The 26,051-nt window shown below is 41.2% G+C and overlaps 2 protein-coding genes across 5 annotated transcripts in view; one reads left to right on the top strand and one right to left on the bottom strand.

The window, feature by feature from the left end:
• Nucleotides 1-56: 56 nt before the first annotated feature.
• Nucleotides 57-20,515, bottom strand: LOC105022221 (NACHT, LRR and PYD domains-containing protein 12). Of its 4 annotated transcripts, none has more exons than XM_020040480.2 (15): nucleotides 20,344-20,515; nucleotides 19,702-19,830; nucleotides 8,966-9,194; nucleotides 8,774-8,863; nucleotides 8,556-8,654; nucleotides 8,336-8,449; nucleotides 8,044-8,106; nucleotides 6,142-7,923; nucleotides 5,884-6,057; nucleotides 5,375-5,548; nucleotides 5,101-5,274; nucleotides 4,714-4,887; nucleotides 1,866-2,039; nucleotides 1,568-1,741; nucleotides 57-1,373 (listed from the first exon to the last, which is right to left on the bottom strand). In XM_020040480.2, exons 3-15 carry the CDS (start codon nucleotides 9,127-9,129, stop codon nucleotides 1,190-1,192), a joined length of 3,540 nt encoding a protein of 1,179 aa, XP_019896039.2. In that variant the 5' UTR covers nucleotides 9,130-9,194; nucleotides 19,702-19,830; nucleotides 20,344-20,515; the 3' UTR covers nucleotides 57-1,189. The 4 variants fall into 4 exon arrangements, with proteins under 4 accessions (XP_019896039.2, XP_019896040.2, XP_034144135.1 ...); XM_020040481.2 differs by lacking the exons at nucleotides 19,702-19,830; nucleotides 20,344-20,515 and adding exons at nucleotides 12,282-12,356; nucleotides 14,221-14,383; XM_034288244.1 differs by lacking the exon at nucleotides 20,344-20,515 and having other exon boundaries at nucleotides 19,702-19,844.
• Nucleotides 19,882-26,051, top strand: part of si:ch73-386h18.1 (zinc finger homeobox protein 3) — a 15,825-nt gene continuing 9,655 nt past the window's right edge. Inside the window, exons 1-4 of the mRNA XM_029115161.2 lie at nucleotides 19,882-20,132; nucleotides 21,235-23,014; nucleotides 23,152-23,726; nucleotides 23,837-24,068. Of these exons, the coding sequence (XP_028970994.2) occupies nucleotides 21,271-23,014; nucleotides 23,152-23,726; nucleotides 23,837-24,068 (2,551 nt within the window). The 5' untranslated portion in view covers nucleotides 19,882-20,132; nucleotides 21,235-21,270. The remainder of the gene's footprint in view (nucleotides 20,133-21,234; nucleotides 23,015-23,151; nucleotides 23,727-23,836; nucleotides 24,069-26,051) is intronic.

Genomic DNA, 26,051 nt, shown 5'->3' on the forward strand with positions numbered 1-26,051 from the left:
AAAACAACTCCTTGTATATTGTTATAAGTGTTATATCCAGAATGAACAGACAGTAAATGCTGTAACAAATAAAAGGTGTCGATTTATGACAGAATTAAAAATATAGTAACTAAGCTCAAATTTAAGATTGATGTCTTATCATTTGACAAAGAAAATAATTTGTCCAGGTTTCTTTCACATAATTTTTTGGATTACAGAGATATTACTTATATGCATACAGAAGTTTCTATTTTAAAACCTTTGGGTGCTGTATATCACTGTGCTCTTCATTTAATCTCTGGTGAACTTTTTATTTGATATGAAAAGGCAGGGTGTGCTATTTGTACAAAACCCTACAGGAACATCCAGCACATCTGACATTACGCATCAATGTTACACCTACAAATCATAGTATGAGAACAAGTGCCTGGGTACTCCTAGGATGGTTACTGAGCTTACAGTTATTATGCCACAATAGTGCAGAATAAGCATCAGGTAGGGCTGAGAAGTGTCATTTACAGTTTAGAAGATTGCTGATAGTTTCTGTTTGTTGATACATTTATTTGATTTTCGTCTGTTGCCCTCATCCTATGATAGTAAATATTTTAACGGGTTAAATGTATTTGAATGTGTTAAATATTTAAATGAGTTAGATATTTTAGTTTTACTGATGTGTTTTTGTTTATTTCATATTAGTTTTATCCCTTTTAAATTATATTCCCAAGGCATACTTGTAAATAAGAACCAATCGTTAATGTGTTTCTTCTTAATAACTAAATATATCTCCAATCCATCCACCTGACAGGAGTGGCATTACAATACGATGATTAAACAACATCAATACACAGATGCACCTAGTGCTGGGGACAATACAAATCCCCTCCAAAATGCACAGTTTTATCACACAATGCCTCAAATGTCACATGGTTTTTAGGACAGTGCAGTTGACATGCTGACTACATGAACGTCCACTAAAGCGGTTGCCAGAATTTTGAATGTAGATTCCTCTACTTTACGCTGCATCCAACATCATTTCAGAGGATTTCTCAGCATGTCCAACTGAACTCACAACTGGCCTCCTTACCACACCAGCCCAGAGCCTCCACATCCGGTTTTGTCACCTGCTGCTGGTTTATTTGAGACCATCTACCTGGAAAGCTGATGAAACAATTGGTTTGCACTACAGAGACATTTCTAAACAAACTGTCACTTAAGTTAAGTTAAGTTTCTCCAGTTTACAGAATGGATCCTCCAGGACATCAGAGAGCAGCTTCTCTCCAGAGTCTCCGGGTTTATTCATTTTTAGATCCAGTGTTGTAAGGTGTAAAGGGTTTGACCTAAGAGCTAAAGCCAGAGAGACACAATCTTCCTCTGTGACCCCACAGCCAGTCAGCCTGCAAGGAGAGAGAAAACATATCTTTCATTCTGTCAGTTCTGGACACATAAAAAACAGGTTCTAGTTCCGTCCGCACATTTCTTGCCTGACAAGTGCCGACAACTTAAAAAGATTGGCAGATGCTTCACTACATTGGTTTTAATAATTTGTTAGAAGGAAACCTCAGGGTCTCTCAGAAAAAGATAATCTTACCCCAGTGTTTCCACTTTACAATGTGCATTTCCCAGTCCAGCAGCGAGCAGCTTCACTCCAGAATCCTGAAGGTTATTGTGACTAAGGTACAATTCTTTCAGACTCGTGGAGTTTGAGCTGACAGCTGAGGCTAAAGACCCACAGCATTTCTCAGTGAGGTTACAGCATTTAAGCCTGGGAAGAGATAATGCACAGATGATTGTGACTGTGCAATTTTACTGTCCAGCAGCAAGCTGCCTGCAAGCCTCTATTAGGACCCATTATACCAGACCTCTTTTGAATGTGCAGTAATTCTTACGAGAGTCTCTCCAGTTTACAGAGTGGGTCCTCGAGGATTGCAGAGAGCATCTTCACACCAGAGTCCCCTGGTTGGTTGTTGGTCAGGTCCAGCTCTCTAATGTGTGATGGGTTTGACCTCAGAGCTGATACCAGGGAATTTGCACTTTCCTCTGTGATTCCACAGCCAAAGAGCCTGCATGTGATTTTGTAGAAATAAAAAAATATTTTTCAAACACTTTACTACATTTACAGTGCTATCCATAATTATTGGCAAAGTGGGGATTTGAAATCAAGTATAGATTGTCAGCTTTTATCAGGGTGTTTTTTTGTTTTGGGAAACCTTTTGCTTATACATATTCACCCTAATTCAGGGCACAAAAAGATTTCACAAAGATTCCCATAATGTCAAAATTCAGAATCATCAGAAGCTGTTGGAAAGCAGGCTGGTGAAGTCCCAATCTGCTTACTTCCATTTTTCCCTTTGTTGTGAGTCTTGTTGTATAGGCGTGGGAGTTTCCTGCTCCAGTGAGAGACTCTTGCTCTACCTACACTATTGCTGGTGTTCTTGGAATCCTGTCGGTTAATGGTAGCATGCACCTTTGCAATACTATCTACGTTTCACTTATAGGAGGCTTTATAAAAGGTTTGAGTGTACTTCGTCTTTCAGTTTTCACGCCCCACTTGGTGCTGTGGACTTTTGGTACACTTTTGCAGCTGTTGCCGGTTAGGGTTGAACCGTTGCGCTACATTCATTGGAAGCTCTGGGTTGTTTCCCGTCACCCCGCCACCTTCCTGTCTGCCTGCGGGAGCTACAAGGGGTACAGTCACTGATGGAGATCGCTGTGAGCACACCGCTACTTCCTGGAAGATTTTAATGTTTTTGCAATGTTTTTTTGTCCCGTTGGCAGGACAGCTGCACTGGTCATGTAATGCAATAGATTTCTAACCAACTCTGTATCCCCTCTACAGGAGGGTTCCCCATTCTAAGAACATGTAAGGACAATTTGTTGGCGGCCTGGCTGTGGACTTAAATTATTATTCTTTTTGGAGAAAACCCAAGCTACACACAGTTTCTCCTTCTCCTTTGGAAACCTGATTGTCCGGCGCTTGCATGCATGTCCTATTATGCAATTTAAAGAAAGAAAATAAGAAAAACTCTTCAAAATATATCTACAAAAAGTCACTCTTGCTTCCAGTCTCAATTTCAACAAAGCCAACTTGTTACAACAAATATACAGTGGGGAGAACAAGTATTTGATACACTGCTGATTTTGCAGGTTTTCCCACTTACAAATGTGATCCAGAAAATCACATTGTATGATTTTTAAGTAATTAATTAGCATTTTATTGCATGACATAAGTATTTGATACATCAGATAAGCAGAACTTAATATTTGGTACAGAAACCTTTGTTTGCAATTACAGAGATCATACGTTTCCTGTAGTTCTTGACCAGGTTTGCACACACTGCAGCAGGGATTTTGGCCCACTCCTCCATACAGACCTTGTTCAGATCCTTCAGGTTTCAGGGCTGTCGCTGGGCAATACAGACTTTCAGCTCCCTCCAAATATTTTCTATTGGTTTCAGGTCTGGAGACTGGCTAGGCCACTCCAGGACCTTGAGATGCTTCTTACGGAGCCACTCCTTAGTTGCCCTGGCTGTGTGTTTCGGGTCATTGTCATGCTGGAAGACCCAGCCACGACCCATCTTCAATGCTCTTACTGAGGGAAGGAGGTTGTTGGCCAAGATCTTGCGATACATGGCCCCATCCATCCTCCCCTCAATACGGTGCAGTCGTCCTGTCCCCTTTGCAGAAAAGCATCCCCAAAGAATGATGTTTCCACCTCCATGCTTCACGGTTGGGATGGTGTTCTTGGGGTTATACTCATCCTTCTTCTTCCTCCAAACACGGCGAGTGGAGTTTAGACCAAAAAGCTAAATTTTTGTCTCATCAGACCACATGACCTTCTCCCATTCTTCCTCTGGATCATCCAGATGGTCATTGGCAAACTTCAGACGGGGCTGGACATGCAATGGCTGAGCAGGGGGACCTTGCGTGCGCTGCAGGATTTTAATCCATGAAGGTGTAGTGTGTTACCAATGGTTTTCTTTGAGAATGTGGTCCCAGCTCTCTTCAGGTCATTGACCAGGTCCTGCCTTCTCACCCAGCTGCTTGCCTATTGTCCTGTAGCACATCCCAGCGTTGTGCAGGTCTACAATTTAATCCCTGATGTCCTTACACAACTCTCTGGTCTTGGCCATTGTGGAGAAGTTGGAGTCTGTTTGATTGAGTGTGTGGTGTTATGGAAATTTTGAACTAAGGTACATTTGAGAAATGTCTGTCTTTCCAATTGCCATCACAGTGGACATGTGTCTTTTATACAGGTAACGAGTTCAAACAGGTGCAGTTAATACAGGTAATGAGTGGAGAACAGGAGGGCTTCTTAAAGAAAAACTAACAGGTCTGTGAGAGCCGGAATTCTTATTGGTTGGTAGGTGATCAAATACTTATGTCATGCAATACAATGCAAATTAATTATTTAAAAATCATACAATTTGATTTTCTGGATTTTTGTTTTAGATTCCGTCTCTCACAGTTGAAGTGTACCTATGATAAAAATTACAGACCTCTACATGTCTTGACAGCAGTTTATCAAATATTTGTTCTCCCCACTGTACAAAAAAACCCCTAAGAACTGTATCTTAACATTATAGTTAAAATTCCAAAAGTCCAGACATTTGGAGTATCTGCCAAAAGACTAAATGCTTCACTATGCCAGCAATTATGATGGCACTGTAACTACCCAATTAAGTTTGAGTATTCAATTAAAGGTCTAAAATTCACCCATGGTTATACTGACAGTACCTCAGTGTTTCCAGTTTACAGAGTGGCTCCTTCAGTACAGCAGATAGTTTTTTTATTCCAGAGACTCTTAACTTATTTCCACCCATGTCCAGCACTCTGAGGTATGAAGGGTTTGTCATCAAAGCGGAAGCAAGATAAGAAAGTCCCTCCTCTGTGGTTTCAGTGTTATACAGCCTGCAGAGGTCAAATGCATTATTGAATGTTCTGATGTCATCTACATTGTTGTACACATATTCAATTGGAAGTACATTTACAAGTGGATTAACTTGCTAACCTAATAGGATCTCAGAATGGAAAGCGCATGCCCAAATATCTGCAACAAAATCAGATCACAAATCGACTAAATCAAACCGTGGATTATTGAGCTGTTCTAGTTCTAGTACTAACCTCAGTTTTTGCAATATACACTGAGGATTCTCCAGTTCAGCAGAGAGCAGCTTAACACCGATGTCTTTTAACTTGTTTTTACTCATGTCCAGCTCTCTCAAGTGTGAGGGGTTTGACCTTAGTGCTGAAGCTAGATAAACACAGCCATCCTCTGTGACTCCACAGCTACTAAGGCTACATATGGAGAGAGAATGTTAATGAGTATCTTCATAAAAACAGTAAACTGCTAATCATCCCAACATTCTCACCTGGAAATACAGCTTTTGGTACTAACCTGAGTATTTCCACTTTACAGTTTGGATCATTTAGTACAGTAGAGAGACGTTTTAGCCCTGAGTCTCCAAATATATTCTGGCTTAGATCCAGGTCTCTCATGTGTGCTAAGTTTGACCTTAGCGCTGAAGCCAGGGAATCGCAGCCTTCTTCTGTTATACCACAATTCTTCAGCCTGCAGTGGGAGAAATACTTATTGTTGAAATACTTACATGCAACTGGACATTTGAATTTCAATCAATTCAAAGTTCCCCCCCAAAATACTAGTACACAGCTCCGGAAAAAATTAAGAGACCACTGCACCTTTTTCTTTCCTTTCCAAAAAAGTTGAAAAGGAAAGTTTTGAGTGAGGAACAGAAGTGTTCAATTTGCAGTGGTTTTTACTTTTAACCCTTCTGTTCCTGACTCAAAACCTGCCTTTTCAACTTTTTTGGAAAGGAAAGATAAACATGCAGTGGTCTCTTAATTTTTTCCGGAGCTGTATTTCCATTTGTGGAGAGATGTCAATACCTCAGTGTCTTCAATTTACAGTTTGGATTCTTCAGACCGACAGAAAACAGCTTCACTCCTGAATCTTGAAGTTTGTTGTCACTCAGGTCCAACTCCCTCAGTGAAGAAGAGGTCCATTTGAGAGCTGAAGCCAAAGACTCACAGCATCTCTCAGTCAAGTTACAATTGTTCAGGCTAGAAGGAAGGTTTAAAACATAAATATGCTTCTCAAACAAAGACTGCAAAGAACAAACATGGAGTTCTGTCCTAACTACTCACATTGCTGTTCTGGTAGCTTTGACCACAGGTAGCAGCCTTTTCAGACCTTCTTCTGACCTGGAATACTTTCTTAGTTCGAACACACCTTGCTTCTCCTCTGATGTAAGCAACACAAAGACCAAAGCTGACCACTGTGCAGGTGACAGTTCAGCTTCTGAGAAATGCCCCTTGTTCAGGTATCTTTGAATCTCCTCCACTAGAGAATGGTCATTCAGTTCATTCAGACAGTGGAACAGATTGATGCACCTCTCTGGAGAGAGATTCTTCCTGATTTTCATCTTTATGTACAAAGCAGTTTCCTCACTGCTCTGTGACTTACTTCCTTTCTGTGTCAATAAGCTTAGTAAGAGAGCTTGATTGGGCTCTAGTGAGAGGCCTAGAAGGAAGCGGAGGAAAAGATCCAGGTGTCCATTCTTACTTTGTATGGCCTTGTCCACTGCATCTTTGAGTAGAAACATTACAGGTGTTTCTCCTGACTCTGTCTGAACACTTACGCCCTGAGAGAGAAGATTTACATTGCTGTTTTTGAATGTTAGAAACACAAACAGAGCAGCTAAAAACTCCTGAATGCTTAGATGTACAAAGCAGTACACCTTCTCCTGGCGCAGCCCATGCTCCTCTATAAAGATCTGTGTGCACACTCCAGAGTAAACTGATGCTTCAGGGACATTAATGTCACATTCTCTTAGATCTTCCTCGTAGAAGATAAGATTGCCTTTGTTCAGCTGTCTGTATGCCAGTTTACCCAGTTTCATAATCATCTCTGTATTCTTGTGGTGGTCACCTTCTCTAAGATACTTCCTACTTCTCTGTTTGGTTTGGAAAATCAGAAAGTGTATGCACATTTGAGTCAAAGTCTTGGGTATCTCTTTACTCTCTGATTCAGGCAACAGTCTCTCTAGAACAGTGGATGAAATCCAACAGAACACTGGTATGTGGCACATGATATAGAGACTAACTGAGGATTTCATGTGCGACAAGATTCTGCTCGCCAGGTTCTCATCACTGAATCTTTTCCTGAAGTACTCTTCCTTCTGTGGGTCATTAAATCCACGTACTTCTGTCACAAGGTCAATACATTCAGGTGGGATCTGACTAGCTGCTGCTGGTCGGCAGGTTATCCAAATAAATGCAGTAGGAAAAAGATTGCCTGTGATGAGGTTTGTCATCAGTGAATCCACCGAGGTTAACTCTGTAACATCAAAACAGCGCTTAATCTTCTGGAAATGAAGAGGGAGTCGACACTCATCCAGACCATCAAAGATAAACAGCACTTTGCATTCATCAAAGTTTATCATTTTGGATTCCTTTATTTCACAGAAAAAGGAATGTAAAAGATCCATGAAACTGCATATCTTCTTCCTCATCAAATTCAGCTCACGAAAAGGAATTGGAAATATGAACTGAATATCCTGATTGGCTTTTCCTTCAGCCCAGTCCAGAATAAACTTCCGTACAGAAACAGTCTTTCCAATGCCTGCTACTCCTTTTGTCAATACGTTTTTTATAGGTCTATGTTGTCCATGTATGTTAAAGATGTCATTACATTTGATTGGTGTATCTTCTGCTGTTGTCCTGGATGCTGTCTCAATCTGTATTATCTCATGTTTATTATTGACCTCTCCAGATCCCCCCTCTGTGACGTAGAGCTCTGTATAGATGTCATTCAGAAGTGTAGGGTTTCTTTGCTGTGTTAGTCCCTCAAAAACAAACTGATATCTCTTCTTCAGAGTTGATTTGAGTTTCCTTTGGATTTCTGCCACAACACAGTCATGTTGGTGCCTGGGGAAATTAAATCAAAGTTTTAAAGATTTTGTCTCAAAGGAGGAACATGTAAAAACGTTTATATTACTAGTATCGAGCCCTGAGTGATGGGAAACTGTATAAACAGCAGACACTCACAACTTCTGATCCTCCGTTGCATCTAGATGGTCCTTTACCTGGTCCTCCTCCCTAGTCTCCATGCTAGGAACAGGACAGTCATGAGTACGTATTTATCAGTGATATTTTATTTGATGAATCATGAATCTATTGTGATAACCTTTTTTGTTGTCTGGAGCTTATCATCACTGAACATTATTGGCAGGACTGTAGAATGGTCCCTCTTATTGACGCACAGCCGCGTAAAGGGGTTATTGAATAGTATTACATAAAATCCATTGAATTATGTATGTGTGAGGGTAAAACAAGTTACCGTTGTTCAGAAGAAAATGGTTCTTTATTAAAGTTATATGGAGGATCCATTGAAATGTTACTCTTCATAGACACACAGCTTGGAACAGAAGATGCCTGTGTCTTCTGATGGAACCTGACCAAGGAGATTAGAAATGTTTAGACTGAGAGAGAAAGAGATATCAACTCCCATTGTTGGAGAATAGTTATGTATGTCTGAGGTTAAAATGACATTGTATTACTCTGGTTCACTGGAATAATTGATTGGTTGTCCCATAGACCTGTTACTCTTCATAGACATATAACTGGGAACAGGAGATACTGGTCCTTCCAGATGGATCCTGCCGTAAGAACAATATTATCTTTAGTCTGACGGGACGATATAGTAACTGTTGAGAAGTACTCAGATATCTGTGTAAGGGTTATGCAAGTGTATGGTTAAACCATGAAGTATTATTACCCAGGTTCTTCACTGAAATTAGGTGGAGGATCCACTGACATGTCACTGTTCATAGACACACAGGTAGAAACCGGCATCTTCTCATGGAACCTGACAAACACAATTTGGCATCTTTAGTTAGCCTGAAGAAGAAACCGTATTTTCTTGGGGAATACTGTATACATGTGTGTGGTTAAAACATTGTCTTATTACCCTGGTTCACTGGAAAAGTTGATTGGTGATCCCATAGACTGGTCACTCTTCATAGACAAATAATTAGGAACACCAGATACTGATGTTTCCTTTTCCCCTTTCTCAACAGCAAGAATATTCTTTGAAGACGTCTCCCCCTCCTCTATCTCTGCCCAGAGACTCATTTTTTAGATGTAGTACCTCCTTTGTCAGAAGCAGACAAATCCTTTCCTCTGACCTCAGTCAAATCCTGTGAAGGCACCCAGAAACAGAGAATGGTATCAATCACACAATGCAGTCAATTTTGCTGCCAATGGAGAGGAAAGTTGATCCATTACAATCACCACAAAACCAAGCAGCAGAATCTGAAGTGTCTCTTTCCACATTAGATGATTCATTTATCCAATAAGAGCTTTTAGATTTACAAATCAGGTCTGTGTTTCGTTTAGTGTTATCCTGGCTTGATGTTTAGATAACCATGTATATCTTGTCAGGACAAGGTGATGTTTGTCAACCTATTCACAACAACTCACTCTATATAAAATATAGGCAAAATATAGGCAAAGCTATTGAATAAAATTGTTCTATAGATATTTACATAGTTATTAAAATGCTAAGTTGGAGTCATCTTACATGAAACACAGACCTTATTTAAAGTGGATCTCAAAATTCTCCTACGGATGAAATTAATGGTATAATAATCAGGGTAGGAAATAAACTTTTTGGTTCACTACCTACTGTGGCTGGTGGATGCCCATATTTTACCAGCCACATTTTCACCTCAAAATAAATGATAAATGACAGAAATCAAAATCTTAAAACAACATGTATTAAAAAGAACAACAAATATTACAAACATATGTTTTTATATACACTGCAGGGACAATTAGTAGGCAAATCCTATTCCTCCAGATTTATTTTATTGATGAACAAATACAATGCTCATAGTCAATCCAAAATATAATTGAACCTCAAACCTGAAAAATGAGTTTTGATCTTTCTCAGGGGAATACGTAAGTGTGCAGAATTATTAGGCAACAATTAGTGTGCAGAATTATTAGGCAACTAAATTACAAAAATAATTTCTCCCACCGACTTGTTCATTCAACATTTTTAACGTAAGTGCAACAAATAAGTAAAACAAAATGAAAATTAAATAAAATGTCTGGCCGATATAGCCACCCTTCTTTTCAATAACTGCCATGAGCATTCCATCCATGCAGTTTATCAGTTTCTTGATTTGTTCACGATCAACTTTTGCTCAAGCAGCAACCACAGCCTCCCAAATGCTGTTCAAAGAGGTGTATTTTCTTCCCTGACTGTAAATCTCACATTTGAGAAGGGTCCACAAGTTCTAAATAGGATTTATGTCCTGCATAAAAAGACATGGCCTTCTTGAATGCTGAGGACTTCTTCCTGTACAACTGCTTGAAGAAAGTATCTTCCAGAAACTTGCAGTAGGTATGGGAGTTGAGTTGGAATTTTTTTAAATGTAATTTAATGACAGCAGCCCATACCAGAACCCCTCCTCCACCTTGCTGGCGCCTGACTCAAACTGATGCCCTGTGTCCATTAGTGATGGCCACAAGCCCATCCATCTGGTCCATCAAGAGTCACTCTCATATTATCTGTCCATGGTCCTGAATCCAGGCACAGGACCATGGACAGCACCCACATGGATTAGAATGTACTGCTAGGTATACCACTGTGGCCTTGTTAGGCCTTGGCGCCGATCTCAAATTGACCAAAACATATAATAGTAAAAAAATTGCAACCTGATCTATTAATCTATAATTACAATCGCGCATTATGACAATGTAGACGTGTAGACCGCTAGCATGTCATTTCCTCATGTATATTAAAAACTCTGGGGGGGGGGGGGGGGCCTCTGGTATATCATCTGTGTTCCAGGAAATGACAATATATTCTGATTCTACACACACATTGTTTGAGTATTTCTACATACCCTAGGTTTGAATAATTCTCGAATGCCAAATCTCAATTCAGATTTCTTAGTGTAATTGTTTTGTTATAAGGTCATTTGCATTGGCCCAATTTGGACATTTTCACTTTGGGGTGTACTCACTTTTGTTGCCAGCGGTTTAGACATTAATGGCTGTGTGTTAAGTTATTTTGAGGGGACAGCAAATGTACACTGTTATACAAGCTGTACACTCACTACTTTATATTGTAGCAAATTGTCATTTCTTCAGTGTTGGCACATGAAAAGATATAATCAAATATTTGCAAACATGTGAGGGGTGTACTCACTTTTGAGAGATAAATGATCATATCGAATCGGAAACTTATTGTAAAAGTCAGATTAGTACCTTCGGCCATGAAATAAAAATACCCAATTAAAATGTAAATAGACAAATACAACTCAAATTAACGACACATTTTAATCATTAGCTACAATGTAGCTACCCACTTCGTTCCTTTCTAATAGCATGTGCACGTTTTCCATAATGATTTATTAGTTGTGGCTACTACATCACCCACTCCATCTCCTGCATGTTCTTGGTTTTCCTAATTTCTGTAACTTACCTTAATTTTGCACCCGTGGGTTTTTAACAGTTTGTCTATAAAATTATTGAGTAAACTTCATGAAAGCTTAAACAACAAGGTTTATATTTGTATCTATGTAGGATAGGTTCGATTACGATTTGTTTTCGTTGACATTGATACCATCGTGAACCTCAGCTTGAGAGACCTTGAAGATTGGAAGGGGTTGGGGTAAACGCGTTTGACTCCGCCCACATTGAGCCCGGCCCACTGCAGTCAGGGGCTTCTTATGGAGCCAAATTGAGGCTAAATGTACACCTTTAGCCTAATTTATACAATTCTTAAACTTCTCTCCACATATTGCATTGGGAAAGCAGTGCATGGAAAGGCTATGATTTTCATCTTATAATGGTGTGATTCATGGCTATTCGGGTGCGAGAATTCAATGGCCAGATAAAGCCCCGCCTCCACGCCAATAGAGGCTCAAAACTTGGTTCGAACGAAGGTGGGAACTGTAATCGTAAGAAGCGAACGTGGAAAAAACGTGTTTAAACGAAGACATTTTATGATCGGATGCGAAAATCAATATAATGATTTTAGCATACACTTTTTCCACGCTTGATTAAATTTTTTTCATACGATTGAATGTCGTTTTTTTCATACTATGAAATATTTCAGTTACGTTTTTCTTTTCTTACAGTCAATATATTTGAGCTCATTTTGGCTCCCTAGCTTATCGGAATGGGTAAAAGGAAACGGGGAAGATACTTGGACTAAAAATGTATCATGACACATAAGAATGACAAAATGAACATTTGTACGATTTATTTACGTTTGCAGCGTTTTCAACAGGTCACCTACACGATCCTTCCTGGCCAAGGATTCTCATGCCACGCCTACGTCGCATCTGGAAATGTCAACAGTTAATCCGAACAACACCCTAACACCGGAATGCTCGTCTCTGCAGTGCTCATTTCTTATTAGGCAAAGTTTTGTCCACTGTTTATTACACACAGGCAAAATCAATGATGTAGTTATTGCGATAACGAAAAATGACATTCTCAGTAGGCTATTTCACAATGGCAAACATCATGGACCAACGTTAGCTACATTAACAAGCGTGTAAGCAGAATGCAAACAAACCAAATTGCTCAAACTTAGACAGTTTAGCTTCCATCACTCAGTATGTATGCAAGCACTCAATGAATGGGGTATACAGTAGTATTATATCTGTGTATTATACGACATTTTCTTTAATAAATAATTGGAGAAGGCGTAAAGATGATCCATATTCCTATACAGGTGCATGGTCATATAATTAGAATATCATCAAAAAGTTGATTTATTTCAGTAATTCCATTCAAAAAGTGAAACTTGTATATTATATTCATTCATTCCATGCAGACTGATATATTTCAAGTGTTTATTTCTTTTAATTTTGATGATAATAACTGACAACTGATGAAAACCCCAAATTCAGTGAAATTGACAACTGATGAAAACCCCAAAGACACCTGGTGCCACACTCTAATCAGCTAATTAACTCAAAACACCTGCAAAGGCCTTTAAATGGTCTCTCAGTCTAGTTCTGTAGGCAACACAATCATGGGGAAGACTGCTGACTTGACAGCTGTCCAAAAGACAACCATTGACACCTTGCACAAGGAGTGGTCCAAAGTTATGTTCTCTGATGAAAGTAAATTTTGCATTTCCTTTGGAAATCAAGGTCCCAGAGTCTGGAGGAAGAGACGAGAGGCACAGAATCCACGTTGCTTGAAGTCCAGTGTAAAGTTTCCACAGTCAGTGATGGTTTGGGGTGCCATGTCATCTGCTGGTGTTGGTCCACTGTGTTTTCTGAGGTCCAAGGTCAACGCAGCCGTCTACCAGGAAGTTTTAGAGCACTGACCAACTTTATAGAGATGCAGATTTCCTTTTCCAACAGGACTTGGCACCTGCACACAGTGCCAAAGCTACCAGTACCTGGTTTAAGGACCATGGTATCCCTGTTCTTAATTGGCCAGCAAACTCGCCTGACCTTAACCCTATAGAAAATCTATGGGGTATTGTGAAGAGGAAGATGCGATACGCCAGACCCAACAATGCAGAAGAGCTGAAGGCCACTATCAGAGCAACCTGGGCTCTCATAACACCTGAGCAGTGCCACAGACTGATTGACTCCAAGCCAGGCCACATTGCTGCAGTAATTCAGGCAAAAGGAGCCCCAACTAAGTATTGAGTGCTGTACATGCTCATATTTTTCATGTTCATACTTTTCAGTTGGCCAACATTTCTAAAAATATTTTTTTTTTACTGGTCTTAAGTAATATTCAAATTTTCGAAGATACTGAATTTGGGATTTTCATTAGTTGTCAGTTATAATCATCACAATTAAAAGTAATAAAAATTTGAAATATATCAGTCGGTGTGTAATGAATGAATATAATATACGTTTTACTTTTTGAATGGAATTAGTGACATAATTATATTTTTTATGATATTCTAATTATGACTAGCACCTGTATATTATAAAGAGGTTACTCTCACTTTCTGCCACCAGTTCGTCTCTGCCCACAAAAACGTAATCACTGTTCACTAACACAAAAAGGGTCTACACCTCCGTAAATCAACTCTGTTCTCTTATAGACCTGCAATATTGAATTCTTGAGTTCACAGGAGTATAAACTGTAGTATTCATGCATTGAACATCCCTCCTCTTACTAGCAGGCTAAGGAAACAACATAATTTTGTTATTTGGGATATTACCTACTCACCCACTTCATTTGCAAACCTCATACAAATCGTGATTCCGAATGCACAAAAAAGTCCATGTAAGCTTTCTACAGCACCGACGCAGTCTTCTCACGGGAATTTAAAACGGCAAATATCGAACAATTGTTCGTAAACAACAGTAACAGTAAGCTACTGACTATTGCCGGGTCGTTCGCGAACGAACGATTCTTTTTAACGTTGGGAACTGACTATTGTCGGTTCTTTTTGTTTAACGTTGGGAACCGAATTTCTTTGGTGAAAGGAGCCATCGATTTGTCTCCTTAATTTGCTTATTTTTAAGCTCAAACAATGATTATTTGCAGATAACGTGAAAATGTATTCACTAAAGTTTGTGTATCCGCAATGGAGAATCAGTACATATTGGGGAGAGATCATCTCAGTGTTTTGGGGTTACTTGTAAGCAAACGAAGACCCCTTCGGTAGCCAAATGAGCCGGCTTCATCCGGAGAACGGAGCCAAAAGAGCCGGCTCACCAAAAAGACTCGGAATACCGTAACTTCTTCTGACATGCTTACGTCACAAAGCCATCTAATTTTATGGAAAATGAAACTTAAGGTGACCGGTGAGGGGCGGGGAATATGGAGCATACATACGCATACACACATCTGGAGCTATTCAGGCACGGCGATACATAAACCTACATAGCCCAGTTCAGCCCCCTCAAACGTTTTTGTATCTTAATGTAAAAAATGAGCTTCCTGATAACACTGAAACCATGAAAATCTACTATTTTTTTTCCCCCCACGTTTTGGTCAAACTCCACCTTTTCTCCCCGGGAGAGAAACAATCCTGGCGCCGTGCCGGTTGATAATACACTATGTTGTATATCCAGCACAAGTAAGAGAAGCGGGAGAGAGGGAGGCGTGGAGCAGAACATTTACTATGTGCTTTAGGTTTCTCTTTCCAAACCGCTTGCAGGTTTGAACTAGAAAATGAAGCATTTAAGCCTTGTTCAGCTGGCCCACGATTGAAAGTGACGAATGTTGTTATAGTGTCATTGGAGACGAACCTGGGTCTCCCCATTGAGAGGGAGTCTTTAATCGCTACGCCACGGAGCTATACGTTTGATAACCGTCTCAACATTAGATCATTTTATTACGCATTAACATCACGCACATTTTAAATATTTCGCTAGAGACCATTAAGCATTGTGTTAAACTTTTCTTAAGAAGTTTACTACCTCCACCACAAATAGCATTTATAAACTGTATGGATTTTGCTACTATGCCGTTTTCACAGTTTATTAGCCAGTAATAGGCTTCTATCAGAGGTGTTGCTAGGATCACAATACATTCGGGGCTTAGACCCCCGGGACAGAAAATACAGGGTATGGATGCTGTACTACAGCTCTTCTTGGCCGGCTCCGTTTACAGGGTCCGGCAAAAACTCTGTAAAACAACCACCATAACTGCTATATCTAATGACTATACCGTCTGGTGAGAATTCCAAGCATTGGTACTTTAATTTGATCAATCCATACATTTGTCAGATTGATGTATTCAGTGCCCTTGGGTGGCCCAGCATCCAAAATAACAGAATGCCTGAAAATATATTTTTAAAATTGAAATGAAATTATTCCCATATTGCTGTTGTTAAGCAAGCTATTATTCTATGTGGACCAGACATGGAAACAGAATTCTGAGCCAAAGCCAATTTCTTTTCACTGATATTGTTGCTAAGATACAAAACATTGAGCAACTCCAAAGTTAATTAATAACAATCCCGGAAGATATTTAAGCCAGCCGTCTGCATGTGCAACTGTGTGAAGCAGCCTGCTTTAAAACCCCTATAATATCCATTGAAAACTTGACCTATTGAGAAGTACAGAGCCTTCACTGTGATCTTGGAGATTTTCTACTCTGATTTTCTACATCTGATGAGCAATAAAATATCTTGACTGATACATTTAGATACCTTTCACTTAAACAGTCCATGTTTGATCGTGATTTATATGATGGCCTGGTGAACGCAAGACCCTTCTTGCTCCCTTATTTGTTCTGTGGGAGTCAGTAAGGTTCAGTGGAAGTCAGTGAACTCAGTAGATCAGACCCAGTTGCTGACGTTGTGTCTGTGGGGGAGAAATCCCCTGAAGTGGACTGGCGCTCACCATTATACCAACATTCATTAATGAAACAGATTTTTGGTATTTTTTTCTCCAAAAGAATTGAGTGCAAAGACAAATCATCTTTTGCCACTGGCCGTTTTAACAGCTAATTACCCATTCGTGAATGACAATGATACAGTATCTATCAATATAGGAGACGATAACTGACTTTTTGGTCAAGTGAAAAGAGGAAAAAATAGTAGACGGCGAAGTGTTTGTCTATCCTGAACAAATATCCACCAGAACAGTTTTATTTTAGGATGTTATGCAGCTACTGAAGGTTGTTGGGAGCAAAGCTTTTGTCTGTCCTGAATACATCCTTAGGCATGTTTTGCCAGTGACGGGAGGCTAACACAGGACCTGTTGTTCTGTATTTAGTGTTTCTAATCACTATCAACGGGTAGTCAGTCAGTCAAGCACTCACGCAGGCAATCAGTCAGTAAGAGACATTCGCTCTTCTAGGCCGGATCCGTTTACGCGATATATTTGGAGAATCAATTTAAGGAAAAGAATGAGTTAAATGTAAAAAGCTATTTCCGGAGATTTTTTAAACAAGTGAAATAGCCCTTTTCCAGAATTATTAACATTATAATCAGATCATGTTGTTCTTTTCCTTGTAACAGTAATTTTCTCCACCAGAGGGCATTATCGTTTAGTGAATAGTAAGGTATGTTACTTTGCTCCGTATTGCCGAATCGTGTAATACCAAAGTCTCCTATTCACGTAGCCTGGGTTCTCTTTTCAGTTTCTCACTATGTCTCCCTTACTATCTCTCAACATCTCCCTCTCTCTCTTTTTTCACTATATCTACATTACGCTATCTTTTACTTCTCCCTAATTCTCTATCTCTGTACGCAATCTTCATAATATTTGACTCTTCAGTGGGGTTTCTATATCGACCAGGCAGGATGTTACCATAGCAATAGCTCATTTAGTTGGGATACGATTAGATACCATAGGTTAGGGGAGGGGGTCTCCCTTACCAATTCACTCCCCCCTACCCTTACCCTGCTTTACCCAAAGAAATTAGTAAATGTAATGTACGGTGTGGGAAAGGGTGGGGATTGTAGGTTGGACTTTCTAGGAAGCGGGAGTGATGGAGGTTATGGCCGGGAGAGAGGGGGGTGGTTGGGTGTGTGGTTAATTGCCCCATTAGCAGGGATAGGGTACATCTGAGGTAAGGCCAACTGTATTACAGTAACATCAACACCTCCTAACACATGCCTTAGGGTAGAGGGAGGGAAGACTGGCACCAGGCCAGGTGTGCGTGTGTGCGTGCGTATATGTACGTCTAATGTTGATTTGGTTGCACTGATGGTTGTTTTATTGATCACACACACTCACACATACACACACATAAACAAACACATTAGACAGTGTGGTTTGTTTCTGACTGTCCAGAGATTGTCTGTGTGTGTGCGTGTGTGGCTGCGTCTGACTCAGTCAAAGATTAAAGACTTGCGCATTATTCCCCAGAGAGATTTCTGCTCGTGCAGCATCTATCATAAGGTTATAAACTCAACTGAATATTCGGTTTTAAACAAACTTTTCTCTGTAAAAAAATGTCTGCAACCTTTTACTAATTAACATTTAAATAATGTGTTTCTACAGTAGATTTCAACAACACCATACGTTTTTAGTGATCCGTGCACTGGATTAAGAGTGATAAAAATTAATTCAGTTACAACATAAATATGTGGAACAGAAATACACATTAAAGCGTTGTTTTACACTAAAGCGTCGGTGAAATAAGTAAAATAAACAATATATAGAAAAAGGATAGAAAATAAGTAACCTATTGTTTAATCTGAATTGGCTATTTCCCGCATTTTTGTGATGCTATTTTGAGTATATTTTGATACAATTACTTTCTAACTATGCACTATTCAAATGTATTCATCTTATTTAATATACATGAAGAACAAACACATCAATACTATCAACTAAAATGCGTGATAATAGGGCTAGAGAAAGTATTTCTTCATGCATTACATTTTATTCTGGAAATTATGGATTATATTTCCTCCTGGATTTACTGTAACAACATTGATGCAGAGAAGTGGGATCGTAATGTCAGTACACATGGATTTAAATTTGGAGTCAGAAATGTGTAGGCTGCAGCAGTATTGAATAAATAATTTAAATTGGTTTGCCTTTGATTTTTGTTAAAACAGAACATTCTGTTCAGTCTTTAAAAATGTTTAATAACGTAATGTGTGGAAATGATATCAGTTGAGATCCTATTTATTTTTCTTTGATTCTAGCAACCTGCGATGCAATGAAAAATATATTTTTGTTTCATATATTTTTTTATCTGGAGTTCAAAGCTTAGAATCGTCAAAGGATTTCGAATATACAAACAAATGCTATGTAATCTTTGAAAGGATATTTAATGCAGGGCACTTCTCATAGGATCTTTTCAAAAAGCAGTTTTAGCCTATGGTATTGCCTTATTTCACAACAACCATCCAAAAGTTGAATGCATAGGAACTTCATCTATTTGGGAAGAGATGGACTGAAGGTGAAAATATCCAATCCAGTATGTTGATTCTTATTCATACAGTTAATGCATTATAAATGTTCCTGAATTGTATATGCTTAGGCTGTCAGATAATCTACAGCATATTATTGATACAAATATGAACTATGAAATATTTATATCAGTTGTAGTATATTATCTTATATTTGATATGGTATTCCGAAATCATTATAAGCCTATCATTGTACTAATTCAGATTCTATTAAATAATTACTTTGGTTTAAGTTCTCAAGAAGGGAAATAATTACCTATGTCAAACATGAACGATAGCGTACAATCGACGTACCTTTACGGAATAAAAAAAACGGTTTATATGGTTGGTGATGACGCAGGTTATTGAATGTTGCTTCTGGTCCTCCAGAGACTGACAGATTGTATTTTATTTTTTTTTTACCGTGAAATCCACAATTGAATTATCATGACAATGGACGGGAGAAAAGAGAGAAAGAGCTTCTGTTAGGGGAAAATCTGAAAAGAATCATAAACACATGTGTAGGCCTTGGCCATTTTGTGTGTGGAATTCTTTGGTTCTCTTTTTAGTCATACGGCTGAAGAGTCACGTTGAGAGGCGTGGTTTTACAGTTTTCTGACCAGTGGGCTATTTGGACGGACAGAATAAATATCTCAAATAATAAGCAAGCACCTGATGTTAGGACTATGGATGTATGTGATAGGTTATAGGGTTGGCAACGTATCCACAATTCAACAATATTTAGCCTATACATTCACATTTCACAAAAATTATTGGTAGTTTAAATGTTAAAAAGAGTCACTTTCTCTAACATCCAATAACCAAAATTACAAGGATAATCCAGTTACTTCACTGTTTTCTTCATATCCTTCGTTCTCTCTTCACTCTCCCCCTCTCCACTCGCGTTCTCCTTGGCGGCCTCCCATTGATGCTGCCTGCGCATTTACGCACATGCGCAGTGAGATAGTCTCAGCCATCTGCAGGAAACCAATTAGCAGAAATAAAGAGCTAAGTGTTTTGCTCTCCTCTATGATCAGACCTCACTCTTCCTCTCCCCCTCTCACATCCCTCCGTCCAAACTGTAGATATAGCTTTAAGAACAACGATTTTAGGAAAACTGAGGACTCCGTTATGGTGGTGTCTCTGCTGCTGTCTTCTCCTGCGCTCTCTCTGGTCAAGAGATAGTATGTGGATGTTAAATATACCCGCTATTTGACTGGATTACTACTGATAAAGACAGCTCCAAGGAGTCCGGATACGCTGCCGCCACCTTACACATGTAAGTCTGCGTTTGATTCTTGTACGCGATGTCACTGAAAGCCTATACAATCCTAGTGATGCGCAGGGGTTCATTGTTGTAGGCTGCCAGTTATATCAACATTCCTATTAATTACTTATAGACTGCCTTAGAATGCACTTTTAAAAACAAGCGACATTGTTAATCTGTGTGCAGATTAATTTGTTTAATCTGTGCGTTAATTTACTGTCACCTTTGTTTTGCTGTTGTTGTTGACTGGAAAGAAGAGTATTCTGTCGTTGTAGGTTTTGGATTGCTGTTCTCTTCTGAGTAGGCTAAACAAAGACAGAAGTAGGCTACTGTAATACAAAAGTCGGCATATCTCCATTCCAGTTAATTAATGTCTGTGCCAGCCGGTATGGCATATCTTCGTTTATAGCAGCAATTTCAGTGTTCCTTTCCTGCTCTCTCTCTCTCTCTTTCACTCACACACACACACACACACACACACACACACACACACACACACACACACACACACACACACACACACACACACACACACACACACGTTTTGTATGTCCTTGTGAGATAGAAAAAACTTTGTTTTTCTAACCCTTACTCCAACCATAACCTTAATAACCTAACCTTTATGCCTATACCCAACTTTAACACCTAATGCCTAAACCTAAATCTAACCTCAATTAAATTTTAATCCTGAATATTTTTCACCCTAAACATACCCTTTAAGCCAGAAATAACATTTTCCTTTGTGGGGAATGGCTAAATAACCCAGTTTTCAGGATTTGGGGGAATTCTAGTCCCCACATGTATAGCAACACTAGGTACACACACACACACACACACAAACACTTACCTGAAGTAAATGGTTTCTCATACCAGATAAAGAGATGGTAGTTGGGAATCCTAGTGTAAATGATTTAGATATTTCATTGATAGACCCATGTCATTGATTTAGATGTTAATAAAAAAAATACAGGATCACCGGAGAAGCTACATATTTGTCGATTTTTGTGAATTCCTTCAAGCCCATTTGGTTTATTGTGTAGCAGTAATAAAATGTATGGTATTGAATGTGCATGTTGTCCTTCATTCACAAAAATCCCCTTTCTCCCTCTCACAGGTGGGGTAGTGATGTGTGGCTGTTGTAGGTGTGGTTATGGACAGAGGTGAGGGAGGGAGAGGAAGGGATGGAGACAGAGAGGGAGGAGAGGAGAGAGAACGTGACACCAGCCCCAAGCCATTAACCCATCCTCTCCTGAACCTGGAAGTGATTCCCTGGGAGGGGTTGTCCTCTCATACCTCAGCCCCGGCCCCTGCCAAAGAGCCCCCCATCCTGACCCAGACAGAGCAAGGGCGTGTAGAGGGGACCGCAGGCAGAGAGATGACCCCAGGATGGGAGAGGGGTGGAGACTCTAGTGGAGAGAAACTCGAGGAAGAGGATGAGAAACTGAAGGAGAAGATGGAGAAAGATAGGTTGTTACTAGAGGATGACAGAGAGGCAAACGTGGTGAGAAGGAAACCTGCAACAGCCCTTAGCAGCAAACACGGAGGAGAGGAAGACAATGAGAGGGATGAGACAGAGGAGGAGGAGAGGGATGAGGCCACCTCAAACCAAAGCCAAACCAAATCTAAATGTAGTGTATTACCTCGACAGAGCCGGCACAGCTCTGCTTCCAGCCGTGTTATAACCATTTCTACACTGAACAGCAACACACACATCGCTCCTTCCTCTTCTCCAAAGCGCTCTACCTCTCCAAAGCACTCTACCTCTCCTATCTCTCCTATTACTTCTCCAAAGCTCTTCACTTGTCCATCTCTCCAAAACTCTCCAAAGCTTTCCTATTCTCCTTCAAATTCTCCAAAGCGCTCTACCTCTTTTTCTGCCTCACCTTCTCAGAGCGAGGCAGAGATGAGAGACACAGGGAAAGAGCAGGGCAGTAGTCTGGGTGTTCCTCTGAGCTTTAAACTGCAGCCGTCTACCCTGTCTGAGAGTGATGCCAGGGCAGGCACCGCTTACCCTTCCCTTATAGCCAATGGAGATGCCGCCAAAGTTCCAAAACCAAACAAAAACCCACTAGAGAGAAAGGGAGATGAGGAAATTGAAAAAGGAGAAGAAGAGGGACATGGAGCGAGAGAAAGAGGGGAAGATGAGAATGTAGAGGCAGTTTCAAAATACCTCCACACCTCTCCCTCCTCTCCTTCCTCACCCTCGTCTCCCACCTCACTGAACAGTCACATGGCCTTGTTGCACTCCCGGAACTCCTGCAAGACGCTAAAATGTCCCAAATGTAACTGGCACTACAAGTCCCAGCAGACACTGCAAACCCACCTCCGAGAGAAGCACCCTGAGTCCGGGACCTTGTGTGTGTGCGGGGGCTCCGGGGAGAAGTGCATGTGTGGGGAATCAAGGGACGTGTGTGTGTACTGTAGCACCGGCCAGGCTCACCCTCGTTTGTCCCGGGGCGAGAGCTATGTCTGTGGCTACAAGCCCTACCGCTGTGGCGCGTGTGACTACGCCACTTCCTCTAAGGGGAACCTCAGCATACACATGCAGTCAGACAAACACCTGAGCAACGTGCAGGCGGCAGGGCACGCCCATCCCGCACAGAGCACGCGCACGCATTCCGCCATCCCCCAGCCGCCCGCCCCCGCCGCCCCCGCTCACCCCAGCCAACCCCACCCCAGCCAACCCCACCCCCAGGGGAAGAGGTGGCGCTGCGAGGTGTGCGACTATGAGACTTCCATTGCCCGGAACCTGCGCATACACACCACCAGCGAGAAACACACGCAGAACGTGCTGCGCCTGAAGCACACCCACAGCGTTCTGCAGTTGCAGAGGAGCTTCTACCTGGCTCACTGCAGGAGTCTCCCGACTCAGCCGCCGGCACGGCGCAGCCCAGGTATGTCACCGCTCACACACGCTGGTTGGCCCCGGCCGCTGTCCGGGTGGCTTCTGGTCTCCGGGTACATCAAGTCGCTGTGACATTTGACTGTTATGCCAGGCTGTTTTCTGAGTGCCTGCTGCTGTGTGTTCTAGGTGGGGAGCGGTCTACGGACATGGATCTGCTTGCAGCAGAGGATCCAGTCGCCCCTGAGTCAACGCTGACCCCCTCCCCCTCTCCGCCTCCCTCCTCCTCGCCATCCCCTTCTCCCTCCCCCTCGCCCCCTCCCTCCATCTCTAAGTCTTTGTCTTCTCCGCTTTCCCCTGGTATTTTCCAGTGCTTGGTGTGTTCCGCTTTCTCGTCTGACACTCTGGAGTGTTTGGGATCTCACCTAAGCACCGCCCGCACCCTGCCCCAGTCTGAGTGGCGCTCTCTGGTGGCTGGAGGCTGCTACTGCAGGCTGTGTGGCTACAGCACCCCTCTCAGGGCTAACTTCACCCTGCACTGCCAGACAGACAGACATAGGGCCCGCTACCAGCTGGCTGCCCACCTCTGGGAGAGAGGCGAGACGGGGGAGGCTGTGGACTGGGAGAAGGTTGGGAAATTGGTTGCTACAGGAAACCCTGTCCAGCTGAGATGCAACGTGTGTGAATTCCAAACCACCAGTCTGGAGAAAATGAAAATCCATAGCATCAGTTCCCAGCACCAGGCCAGCCTAACAGTCTACAGGGTCAGTATACACAACTATTAGACACTTTTGTCTTTGCTGTTCAAAGACTGCAATTGTTTATTTTGAAATACCAGATTATACCTGAAGTTTAATCCCTCTTCTCTTTTTAGTTTTTACAGCAGTATGACAGCGCAGTGGATGCAGACTCCTGGTCGTTTCACTGTCTCTTGTGTAACTACTCCTCTCGCTCTAAACTCCATCTACTGAGACACACCCATTCCCTGGGTCATCAGAAGAAGGAGGAACTTCACAAATTGCCATTGTTGAGGGGGAGGAGCCTGGAGGAAGGGGTGGAGCTCGCAGCTATATTCACCATTCGAAAGTTTTCCAGCCCTGAAACAGGTAAGACATTCACCATCCCTGGACAATCGCAAGGTTGACATCCCCTAAATTAAGTTTTACATTGTCACATCCGAATGTACATCCGAATGCATTTGCCCAAGCAAATAATTAGCTATGAACCCCATGAGGAGTGTGGTCGATGTGGTTCGAGTATGACTGAAATATAGTCATGTTGATTCAATTTGACACTTTGCGACAACCTGGTTTAGACACATGTCAACAGTTTGCATTCAATTGTGGGTGACATCAACCCTGAAAGTTAGTAAAGTTCTTCACCTCAAGCTAAACCAAGGGCACAGGGGGAAGCTTTTGTAAATTGTATCTGTTTTCAAGGGAATTCCCCAGAGGGAAAGGGGCTAGGGCCAGTGCATAGGGTGTCTATTTTACATTTAGAAGTCAAGTCCTCGTTCTTTTCCAAACCCCTCTTCGATGAAGAGTGCACATGTTCTGTCTCCCTGATAAACATAATAATCATAGTTAATATATAGAGTGCATTTCAATATTTAAATAAATCAATACTTTACTTACTAATGCAAAATATATATTTTTAAACTTTATAAATATATTTTAATTTCTCATTATTGGAGAGACAAGTGAGAATAGTAGAGGAGTATGTTTTTTGTGCTGGGAGCTGGATTCTAACCCATGCTGCTGCAGTAACACTGCACCGGTGGCAGTGGCCTGGACCACTGGATCACTGGACCATTGTAGGCTGCATAAATGAGGAATTATAAAATGATGTCTTGACATGTACAGGTAAAGTATACCAGAGCTAGAGGGCCACATATGAGAGAGCCCTGCCACCCATGTGGCGCAGGGAATACTTCTGAAGAAGCTTGCCTCTGTAGTTAAGTGCATTACCACTGAGGGCAACCGAGGTATGCAGCAAAGCATTTGTGAAGCCACAACACACACAACCTTGAGGCGGATGGGCTACAACAGCAGAAGACCCCACCGGGTACCACTCATCTCCACTACAAATAGGAAAAAGAGGCTACAATTTGCACAAGCTCACCAAAATTGGACGGTTGAAGACTGGAAGAATGTTGCCTGGTCTGATGAGTCTCGATTTCTGTTGAGACATTCAGATGGTAGAGTCAGAATTTGGCGTAAACAGAATGAGAACATGGATCCATCATGCCTTGTTACCACTGTGCAGGCTGGTGGTGGTGTAATGGTGTGGGGGATGTTTTCTTGGCCCATTTTAGGCCCCTTAGTGCCAATTGGGCATCGTTTAAATGCCACGGCCTACCTGAGCATTGTTTCTGACCATGTCCATCCCTTTATGACCACCATGGCTACTTCCAGCTGGATAATGCACCATGTCACAAAGCTCAAATCATTTCAAATTGGTTTCTTGAACATGACAATGAGTTCACTGTACTAAAATGGCCCCTACAGTCACCAGATCTCAACCCAATAGAGCATCTTTGGTATGTGGTGGAACGGGAGCTTTGTGCCCTGGATGTGCTTCCCACAAATCTTCATCAACTGCAAGATGCTATCCTATCAATATGGGCCAACATTTCTAAAGAATGCTTTCAACACCTTGTTGAATCAATGCCACGTAGAATTAAGGCAGTTCTGAAGGCGAAAGGGGGTCAAACACAGTATTAGTATGGTGTTCCTAATAATCCTTTAGGTGAGTGTAGGTTGCAGTAAGAATTGACTCCAAGGTTTCTGGTGGTTAGGACAGCTACAGTGTCATTTTACAGAGAAAAGAAGAATGTGTTCATCTATGTCTGTGCACCTCTGTTTTGCTAGTCTGTCAGTTGACTTTTAACCATCTAGTGTTTCTACTTGAGTAGTTTGGCTTAGACCAGCCCCAACATAAGCATGTTCTTCATTATTTGGAATCACTAAAACATTCACAAAGGTTATCTAATGTGGACAATTGCTGTTGTATCATTTCATGTGAAGACAGCCTTTGACCCAGTGGAAATATTTCCAATTCCGTACCCCAGCTGTACTCCGCTTGATCAA

Source organism: Esox lucius, chromosome 19 (assembly GCF_011004845.1).
Source record: "Esox lucius isolate fEsoLuc1 chromosome 19, fEsoLuc1.pri, whole genome shotgun sequence".
NCBI classification, from domain to species: Eukaryota; Metazoa; Chordata; class Actinopteri; order Esociformes; family Esocidae; genus Esox; species Esox lucius.

Coding starts and splice junctions, on each gene's coding strand:
- LOC105022221 (XM_020040480.2), bottom strand. CDS start 9,129: ATGAGTCTCTGGGCAGAGATAGAGGAGGGGGAGACGTCTTCAAAGAAT. Junction 8,864..8,965: donor AACTTTTCCAGTGAACCAGG/GTAATAAGACAA, acceptor TGTGTTTGTCAG/GTTCCATGAGAAGATGCCGG. Junction 5,275..5,374: donor TGTAAAGTGGAAATACTCAG/GTTAGTACCAAA, acceptor CTCCATATGTAG/CCTTAGTAGCTGTGGAGTCA.